The 10778-nt window shown below is 40.0% G+C and overlaps 1 protein-coding gene across 1 annotated transcript in view; it reads left to right on the forward strand.

Moving 5' to 3' along the window:
* Positions 1-10558, forward strand: part of LIMCH1 (LIM and calponin homology domains 1) — a 180461-nt gene extending 169903 nt beyond the window's left edge. Inside the window, exons 23-28 of the mRNA XM_010574547.1 lie at positions 68-189; positions 2010-2133; positions 3499-3576; positions 6007-6115; positions 7029-7131; positions 9617-10558. Of these exons, the coding sequence (XP_010572849.1) occupies positions 68-189; positions 2010-2133; positions 3499-3576; positions 6007-6115; positions 7029-7131; positions 9617-9642 (562 nt within the window). The 3' untranslated portion in view covers positions 9643-10558. The remainder of the gene's footprint in view (positions 1-67; positions 190-2009; positions 2134-3498; positions 3577-6006; positions 6116-7028; positions 7132-9616) is intronic.
* Positions 10559-10778: the final 220 nt, after the last annotated feature.

Raw genomic sequence — 10778 nt, forward strand, 5'->3', positions numbered from 1 at the left:
GCCATTATGTTCTAGATGGAAGTTTTCCCGGCTTTATTTATACAACGTGACTTATTTTTATTGGCAGTGGAAATAAAGTGCTCTCAGGACACCCAGAGACGGGTATCTTGAAAGGAGGTGAACAGGAGCACCAGCTGCCGGTGATGGAGCGCAGCTCGCCTGCCAGGCTGAATCTGCCGTTGACTCAGGGTGAGAGTCAAGACTCTTCATATGTATGTATTCTTTTCCAGGTAGAAATCTCGGAGAAATCTAACTCAAAAAATTTTGGAAATTGACAGTACACATACATCTTCAAAATCTGAATGTCTCAGACTCAACAGTGGTTTTCTGTTAGCAAAGATAAATATGTTAAGGTGAAATTTAAAATCTTGTTTTCATCAGAGATGAGCATTTCAGCTGCAGGTAGGAGTCTCGTTTATAGGCCCGCCTGTTCACAGTAGTAGTCAAACACAGTTATCTTCCATCTTTTACATAATCTTACATAGATATAGGATTTATCTTGATACAGAGAGCATATTTCCAACACTTATTTTGTGTTTTGATAGCTAATTAGTTTCTTTATGTCCATTCCAGTAAAAATCACTGCCTGTGATGTGCAACCTTTTCAAGCCAAGCCTAAAGTGACACCTGTCTCAATTTTGTCATTAGAAATGTCTGATGACATTTAAAATTCATAGATTTTTTTTTAAGTTCCCATAAGCATTGATGTTTTCTGAATGAAGGAATTTCCCCAAAGCATTGCTGTCAACAGGTTCACCCTAAAAAAAGGCAAATTCACTAATTTAGCATCATTATCTAATGCAAGTGAACAATGGAAAGTAAGTAAGTAGGACTACAGACAGAAAGCAAATGTTGATTTTTAAATTGAGTTTTAGATTTTTGTTTTCAGTCTAGCATAAAAATTGATGATTCTAAAAAATGAAACATCTATGGATAGAAAAGGTTTCAGTGTAATTACTTGCTCCAAATGCAAATTCAGTTTATTAAACTTAGCAGGTTTTCTTTCCCTGTCTCAATTTTATTGTATTCTTAGTGCTTTGATAAAGGTTACTCAAATAAAGAAAGCAAAAGATAGTGCCCAGCAATCCATCCCTGTGGATCTGTAGTAGTGATTAAGCAAACTTCAAAGGTTTGACAGTTTTTAACTGCTTTTGCTAATAAGGGTTTTTCTATAACTAGTTTTCAACAACTAGGTCCCCTACAAGTATTCTGACAGCTCCTTTCTTGCCCCTTAAAGCATCATATCCTTGCTTTCTTAAGTCCTTAAATAGTCAGGACTAGAGTTTTATTGTCTTGATATCAAAAATAGTGAACAGGCCTTTCATAGGCCCCAGTAAAGTTTTTCTTCTCTAAACCAACTGGTTGGCGCACGGCAGGGTAAGGCTCCTCCCCAGCCTGTGAGCCACAAAATTCGTCTGGAAGGATCCAGGTAGTGTGCTCTGTCTCAAAGATGGGATGGTTGGCTGCCTGGGCATCACACAGATCATTGCATATTGCTGGGAGGCTGTTATTGTCACTGAGCCTTGTGCAACCATCTGAAACACAGAAGGTAATTACAAGGGAATTACTGTTTATCAGTAGGCTCTTGGAGAGCAGTGACTACACCACCTTCCTCTTAACTCTTGCTATTGAGAAGTTTGGATCCCCAGGCACCCAAGAAGTTTCAGTCTCTCTGGTGCTTCCTTCCTTACGACAGAAATACGTTATTTTCCCAAGTGCTATTCGTGGACAGCTGTTTGACCTCACCCTTTCTCCCTTCAGAAACTGAGATTCAGCAGCGGGGTAGGTCACGTGTATGTGAAGGTAATGTAGGGGAATGTTGTTCCGTAGAGGACTTCTGGTGTAGCAGAGCCTGTCTCTGACTTTGCATGGGGTTCCTGAGAACTTATTTTTAAGTAACAGTACATCTCTTGTCTCCTTTATGCTGTGCCCACAAGTTATGCTGGTCTATAAGTATTGACAAAAGCATTTTTCCTCAGGTATTGATATTTCCCCACTTCCTGTTGTAGACATCTCCTGGAATCAGCAGTTGCTGACAAAGCAGTCCCCACATCACACAGAGGACATTCGGCAGAGACCGTTCCTGGGCCAGAGTGTGGGACAACAGCCAAGCTCCACAGGGGAAACGAAGAGGTGAGAACGTAAAATAAAGGTTATTGCAGAGATTGAGAAGTCCTGCTCGCTCTGTTCTGACTTATATTCCTACTCAGCATTCTTTATCAGTTAAATTTCATGGGTAGTCCTGCAGTGTGAAGACACCTTTGATTCCTGGCTTTCCCACCAAGACTGCTAATATTTATCCACTTTCTCATTACAGGTACCTCAGTAACTAGTTTCATGGGGGAGCAAACCCCCTGCTTGCCACTTTCTGTATTCTTTCTCCTTAGCTCTTTAAACACTTATCTACGTAACTGTTCATGTGCTTCATTTGTTTTAAGTGCCCAAGACAAACATTTATAGCTAGTAAGTGGCTAAATACCAGGGTGGGAATGTCAGGTGAAGTCTGCCTCTTTGAAGTTGGTATCCAAGAGCTTTGTTCCCTAGCTTCCAAACACACATTGATTGCTACTTCCTAGTTCTTTAAGGATTATAGCTTTTAAAAGAAGATACGTAGACCTTAGTATTTTCTTTCTGTAAATTTTGGTAAGGTTTTTTTCTTCTCTGATGCTTTGCCATGTGTTTTTGAGTAAGCGTTACTAAAACGTAAGATCAGTTCTTTCAGTAAACAAGGGATCTCCTTTCCTAATATTTGCAAGAAGTGTATCTATGTAATGAGAAAGGAACATCTGTTTTCATTAGCATATATATGAACACAGTCTCCTGTAAAATGTATTACCTCTGTGAAGCTTGAATCAGTCAAAACTAATGTAGATTGAGGTTTGATTACCTTTTCCTCATAACTGCTTGTGTGTGTTTGAGAATATTATTTAATCCGTGAACAGCTTTAAGCAGTGAAAGGTTGAATCAATCCTATGATTTCTGATAACAAAACACATGCATGGTTTTTCTCACCAAATTCTTGCAGGGTAGAATGGATACAAATAGTAATAAACCACTTTTCAGTGTTGGTAGCTTCTTTTTACTCGGTAAAGGGCACAGACCCTCCATCAACAACCCTACATCTGCTCTACCAGCGTGCTTCTGAGCACATCCCCTGGCCAACAGAGAGTACAAGGTGGTGTGCCTTGGCTTAACCCTCCTTCTTCATGGTGGGAGCTATGCTGGGTCGATAGGTGGGTAGGAGTCTGCACATGGCTGATTACCTTGTGAGTTATCTGGTTGAGCAATAGCAAGCAGACCAAGAGTCAGAACCAAAAAATGAGTGCTATTTTTCATTGTATCAAAATGGCAGTGAACAGCAAATTGATACCTTTTTTTCCTTAGATAAAATCTTTAGAGCTGCGAACCCTGAAATCCACCAGCTGGAATTTCCCCGTACAAAACCTGTTCCTAATTGTTCTTCAGCTGTAGTAATGCATCTTCTCTCCTGTATTTTAGGGCAGGCTATCATGAGAACTTCCGATCTGGGCCATCGTCTCCCTGCTCCCCTGCTGCTCCGAGTCAGTCACCCAACAGGTACAAAAGGTCAATAAGGAATTTTGCAGACCAAATACATCTTGTAGTTGCTGGTGAACTGCCGCAGTGTAAATCACATTATTGTTATGTGGATGCACTATTAATTCTTCTAAATGTTGTAATTCATAACCGTCCATGGAATAAACATGTAGCTCCCTCTCCCGTATTTCTTGCCTACTTCAGCAGCATTGTTATATTTTCAAATAATACAGTTCAGAAAGCAGCTGTAGGACTCTGCTTGATCATTGAAATTTCCATATAAGCCCAGTCAAAGTAAGCAGTTAAGTGTGAGTTCAGAGCACTTAAGTCAAAGGATGTTGTCTTCATTGTGAATAGTCACATGCTCAGGAGTAAGGTATGTTCTAGACATTGTCATATTTCAACACTTGCTGATTTAAAAAGAAATCCTTCCCTTAATTTCCAAACTTGAAACGCATTTTGCTTTTTTGCTGTTTTTTTTAAATTTGCCTACATTCCTGCTAATCTCCTAGAGATTTGATTCTCTCAAGCAGTGAGCTGTGCAGCTTTCAGTGAGATGTGTGTACCAACTCTAAATAAATGCTAACTATAGCCTGATTGAATCACTGATAATTTGGGGTGTATTAAAATCAGTTGGCTTATTAAATAGGGTAAAGTAGTACAACACAGAAAACATAGTAAGTTTTTGTTCTATTCAAATAACATTTTTCTTCACATTTCATAGCAAAGCCCTCCTTCTGATGCCATTTGTATTGACATGAAACTATTGGGAATTTGTAATGTGAACAATTTCTTCTGTTTTTTCTAATTGTAGCTGCAGTTTTGATGGGACTGCAGATCATTTCTTGCTACATGTAGCTGGTTGTGATAGCTACTTAGTATTATTTAGTAGCTGTATTCTGATCTGAGACCCTTTTTCAAGATCTTTTCCTGAAATAAATCTTAGTTTTGGAAACAATGGATGGGATGTAATTCATCGTTCCCCTAAAACATTAGAAAATGTCTCTTAAAAAATTTCCTGAAGCACTAAAGTCTTTGATCCAATACTATAACTTGTCCTTATAATAAGTGGAGAGGAAGTGAAAACAAAGGTGGTATGTAGAATAATGCAGAGGGATGTGAGCAGAAGGCTTAAGGTTGTAGGGGAGGAGATGAAACCAGGAAAATTATTCTAAAAGGAATAATGAGAATGAAGCAACAAGACAGTGATGCGTCTGTGCTGTCAGTGTACATGGTGGGATAAAGAATGATGGGCTCAGGAGTGACAGAGACGAGATGGAAGCAAGGACAGTTTTCTGTTTGCGATGAGTCTTTCTGCTGCTTCTGTCTCTCTCTCTTTTTTTTTTTTTCTTTTTTTTCAAAATGGCTTTTTTATTGTAATGCAGTCCCAATCTATCTCTGTTGGTGGCTTATTATGTTCTTGCACCAAAACCACAACGCAAGATATTGTAAACTTGCTTATCTGTGTACAATTTCATCAAACCATCTTTTCAAAACTCATTAAGTATCCCAAAGTTCCTCTCCTGGTTTCAGCCCTGGATGACACATAATGAAAAAAGCATGGATGACACATAATGACAAGGGATCCCTTTTGGTCTCAGGTTCATCTCACTAGACAAACAGCAGTTCTGGCAGGCTGACAGACAGGTGAGAAGGGAGGAGCGTGAAACACACAGAAGTGTGCGCCTGCACTGCTATTAAAACCATTATGAAAAAGGGCCCCAGTTAGTCCTGGGGCCCTGAGCTCTCACCCAGCTGTCATCAAACAGCTGATTTACTAGAAAGGTCTAGACAGGACTGAAGCTTAAGGAGAGAGTTGAAGTATTTTTGCATTGCAGATGGAGATCTGATTTCAGCTTTAACTAGTTGTAATACTGCCAGGCATGTAGCTGCAGCAGCATAGACTAAAATTAGTTAGCAAGTGCCTGGTGCCTGGTCTGTGCCTCTGCAGTTATGCTGCTACTGTTGACTTCACCAGCTTGTTTGGGTGTGAAAGCAGCATCCTTGCCTTCTGACTTACAGTAAGCAAACCCATTTGCAAACAAGTTGAAAAATTTCCAGGCTGGGAGTCTGACTCGGGTAATTTGTGTGAATATCTGCTTTGATTGCTGTGGCATTGACTAGGTCTAGGTAATCCACAGTCATGGTTCCCTGCCATCCAGGCCTCTGTTAAGAGGCTTGCACCTCCTTTGATCTAGCACAGCAGACTGGCAGGGAAATGGGTCTGAGCTGCTGTGCATTCAAGCTTTTTATGTCTTCTGCGTGCTTGTCTGTGAGGCAGGTGCGCAGGCTGATTCAGCAACATGGCTGAAGGGCCAATCTGTATTTATGTGAAACGACCCAGTGCTCCTTCTTCCCATCCCGTCCCTCTCCATAAACCTGTGTAAACATTTGGCTACATTTTAGCATCAGTTGCTGTTCTGTTTTCTTAAAGTCATGTTTGTCTCCTAGGTCCGTCAGCGGAAAGAAGCTTTGTTCTACCTGTGGGCTTCCTCTTGGAAAAGGAGCTGCCATGATTATTGAAACACTTGGTCTTTATTTCCATATTCAGTGCTTCAGGGTATGTCTCTTGCTTTATTAAGAAAAATCTCAAGTCACGCCCAGTGCAAGGAGAGAGTATATTGAGGGCTGTAGATGTGAAATTGAAAGAGAGAGGAAGGTATTTGCATGTTTGTTATGTATGTTTGTTTGTGTGTGTGTGTGTGTTTGTAGAGAAGTGGAAGTAATGCAGCTAATGTGTTATTTTGCTGTCAGACATGTTAATTGGACTAAACCCTGTGATTTAGCAAGCAAACTTAGCTTCCTCACAGAAGGAAGTACTATATAATTTCCCTGTTGTACTCATTGTTTTTTAAATGTAACATTAGTTACCCTGTGATTTCCCCCCCCCCCCCCCAAAAGCCCGGTCAGTCCTGAAGCCATCTTTGATCCGACCCATGGTTGGAAAGCTTTGACCATGGAATGGATGATGTATTCTGGCTTTCACCAGAGCTCTCAACAGAAATACTTCTTGAATTCTTGAGTGTTTCAGACTGGAAATGACTCAAGATAGTGTTTTCTAGAGAACTCAGGAAGTGTCCATTTCCATTATCTCTGGCCCAATTGGTATTAGGCATTCATGAAGCCTTTTTTTGGTTTTAGACATTTAGCCAGACTTAAGCCTCTGGCCCCTCTAAGTGTTGTCCATCACAAATGGGCTGGCTCCAGAATGCAACTTTAAAATCACATGTCCCTTAAAATCACTAGACTTCACTTCTGTGTAAGTGGATACTGCTGAAATCCAGTCCTAAATACTGTTGGCTCTAAAAAAAGCCTTTCAGTGATTTGCAATGCTCCCCAGGATTGTGGGCTGGGTTCTGGGGGAGTATTTTTTCTCACTGTTCCAAGAACTATTGAAACAAAAGTCAAAATTTGGGAAGAGTTGTGACAGATAGTAGGGCATGGTCTGTCTTACTTTCTTTGTTCTTTGACAGTGTGGCATTTGCAAGGGACAGCTGGGAGACGCAGCAAGTGGGACAGATGTCAGGATTAGAAATGGTCTTCTTAACTGCAACGATTGTTATATCCGGTCCAGAAGTAAGTACCAAATCCTGTCCGAAGGACGGTGAACTCTAACAATACTGTTGCCATGGTTTTAATTGATGGGTTTCTCTCCTGGCTTTGCCACTCAGGCTTAGCTTCGCCATGGGAAGGGGAACCTTTCCATGCCACTTTTTTGATGCAAGAGGATGATTAAAGATTTCCAAGACCATTAAATCTTGCCTAGAGGATCTCTGCTCAGCAGTATTAGACTTAAAGTCTGTTTCTGCGCATAAATATAAACTCCTACACTGTGCGCACATATTGTGTGTCCTGGAGGCTTGGATCTGTCACATCACATGAGACAATGTGGCTACTTCTACTAGATCTAGGACCCTGGGCCTTGTTTGGAGAAAGTCCCATTTTTTATGTCTCCAGACCTCCCTTTGTGGACAAAATGGTCATGTAAAATATTAGGAACATTCTGTAACTCTTAATGAATCCTTGTGGTGGTATCCCCAGACATATGCTAAAGTGTTGCTAGCTGCAAGTTTTGAAAAACGAGCCAGACAATGGCATGTCAGAAAAAAACTTGATGCATTTTTCTGCCCTAGAGCAGGTCACTTGAATGTCCTTCCTAGTCCTGGATTTCTGTGACCGATACCAAATTGCTAGAGCATTTCAGCTTCACTCCGATGTCACCAGTGATATGAGATGGGCAGTGCTCATGCTGGCATCTACTTTGTGGAAAACAGTAGGATGAAGGAAAAAAACACGGGAGTAGTCGTTGCCTTCCTGTTAAATGTATATTCACTGCCTACAGTCCTAACTGATAGTGGAGATATAGAGCTCTTTTCACTTACTATTTCCCTTCTCTCAAAGGCAGTGAGAGAGGGGTTTTTTTAATGTTTTGGGAGAGAGATATTTCCCCATCAGCAGAGCTAGAGGGTGCTATTGTATAACCATTTGTTTGGTGATTTTTTTTTTAAATTCTGCTAAGAAATGTTAGCAACTTTTTATTATTATTTACTTAACCTGACACATTTAGAAATAGCTTTTTCCCTTTAGGCTTGATACTATAAACCTTCCTCATGTGGATGAGGTCCTGACCCTTAAAATCCACATTTGCACATCCATCTTTACACAAAAAAGAGAGGAAGGTGATAAAAGTCCTATTTTCCTTTTCTTCTTAATCCTTTTTGCTTAAATAAAAATTGAGGTCCCTTAAGGGTAGATGAAGGCTCAAATAAATTATTTATCAGCTTATATGCTGTAGAAATCACCCCCTCCATCATCATTTCTACAGCAGTGGTGCTAGAAAATGGAGTACAGAGCTGTGTACAGTGTTTCATGCAGTAAGGTTTTACATTTGTACATACCTAGCACAACGGTAACCAGGTCCATGACAGAGGGAATAGGTTTTGAGGAAATGCATGGTTCCTGAAGAATAATAACGGCAAGGATTTGTCTTTTTTCCTACAAATTGCCTCTTCCTGCTGTGTTAACTCCTCACGCAAAATCTCAAAATATGAGTTAGTGGAATTTAAGTTACACTGGCTCTTGTTGACAGTTTCAAAGGGACTGATTTTGATAGAACTGCAGATATGGCTAGTTGCTCATTTTTAACTAGAATTTGACAGACTCCACAACTGAAATGAAGAACAAACTGGTGCAGTGTTAGTGTTTTGCCTTTCAGTTCTGGGCAATCTGATGCTAAATATAAAATCAGTTGCTTGATTGTACAGCTCGTGCCTTCCTGCCTCCGTGGCTACATCTGAAAACCTGTGCAGTAGTGAGCACAACTGATGGTCTCTGACCAACCCAGAATTAGTCAGTGTTGCTTTGAGATGCTTATGGACATCTTGATGAAATATTTTGGCTGCCAGAAGCTTATTTGAAACTGTGGATGATTCAGCTTCAAAATAAATTATCAAAAACCTTAAGAGAGAAGAGCATTAAAGATTACATAGTGGTTCAGGATCCAAAATATTTCTGTTTTTCAAATAAAAGTGGATGGGGTTTTATTGGTAGGTTATTTCTCTACAGCAAAACCTCACAATGAAGGGAACTTGGTATTCAGTGTCAAACATGGGGAATAGTTAAAGGTTTGTGAGTGTCAAAGTCAAAGGCCAGGAAATTCATGAGATTCCCTGTACAGCCAAATAACATGAGGGCTCTGTATTACCACATAACACAAACCAGGCACAGCTAAAGATGACTCATCAGTCCTTTGCTATACTATTTTGCCACTGCAGAGCCTGAAAGTAAATATACCCGCAAGTACTTTGGGAGCAGAATGAAATAAAAGTGCATGCAGAATGCATTTGTCTGTGGCATGGAAAACGTATTTCCACTGGAGTTACGCTGAATCCTTCTTTGCAGTTAGTGCCCCAGTTTTGCAAGAGGAAGAAGGAGCAGGGCACAAATGATACATATTTCCAGATGTGTTTGTTTTGAATTGTAGAGATCATATGAGGAAAAGCCTATGTATGTTTGTTAAAATTTGTCAACTAATGACTTGTTTTGGTTTTGTTTTACCCAGCTGCTGGACAGCCAACTACATTGTGACATGACTTTCAGTCCTAATAACTTTCAAGAAGGAACTCTCTTCTCATATGTATCAGCTGCCTCCAGACAATCACTTGTAAGAGCTTGAATCCATGGACATCATGGCTCTCATCTCATTTTGAAAAACTCATAAAAACGCTGCACCTGCTCTTTTAAAATGCAGTATGTTGGTTTTTCCCTTTCTTAAGAAATTTGCAAAATATGTATGACCATGTTTGGGAAGGCAAAGCCTAAGTACTATAAAAAAAAAATCCCACCTTTCAGGTATGCTTATGATTTCCAGTCTGTTACCTTGTTCTTTTGAAAGTAATAAGAAAATAAACATGCAATAAAGCTGTTTTGTTTTAATATTTCTAGGAATTAAAAAGTTTAAGTTTACAGAACCTTTATAGAATATGCCAACTTGAGCTGAGAAGTAATTTTAAGATAGTATCTAATCAGTGCATTTGAAAAACTAAACATCACAGCACGACTTCTCTGTTATGACTGAAGCTATAACTTTTTTTATACAGAGACTAGTTTGATAATACATCCTGTAATTCTGAAGCATTTTGTGTTTATATGACCTTCAGTGGAGGGTAGGAGTTATACAAATAAATTATTGCACCTTTAGTGATAGGATTTTTTTGTTTGTGTACCTCAAGTAATGTTCATGACTATAGCTTAATATTCTCTCAAATAAAGATTTCTTCATTAAACCTAAAGACTGTATACCGTTAACGACGGCAAGATTCCCATTAGGAGCAATCCTTCTTACTAAGTCAGCAGCCCATGTTGTTATTAAACTCGATGAAAGGTGATGTGGGGGAGAGGTGGCTGAGTGGGCGGACAGAGCCGAATTGTGAGTCTCCAAGCTGCGGTTTGATGCTATGGTGAAGCTTTTCTCTTTGGCGTGTAACTTGCCCATTGACGGTCTGAGTTGGTTTCAGAGCTGCTTGTTCATTTGCAAACATTATGGTTGGTTGAAATCTGTTGTGGAGAAACATGTGTGGTTTGAGTGCCCTCCAGAGCAGGGAATTAAACAGCCTTGAGCCTGTGTTCCTTCCTATGCTACCCCAATAAAGTCAGCCAAACCCAGGAGTGCTGAAGGCGGGCAGGGAGGAGGCTGGCAGCACTAGGCAAAAAAACTTTAACTT

Source organism: Haliaeetus leucocephalus, unplaced genomic scaffold, assembly GCF_000737465.1.
Source record: "Haliaeetus leucocephalus isolate CR32 unplaced genomic scaffold, Haliaeetus_leucocephalus-4.0 Scaffold439, whole genome shotgun sequence".
In the NCBI taxonomy this organism is placed as follows: Eukaryota; Metazoa; Chordata; class Aves; order Accipitriformes; family Accipitridae; genus Haliaeetus; species Haliaeetus leucocephalus.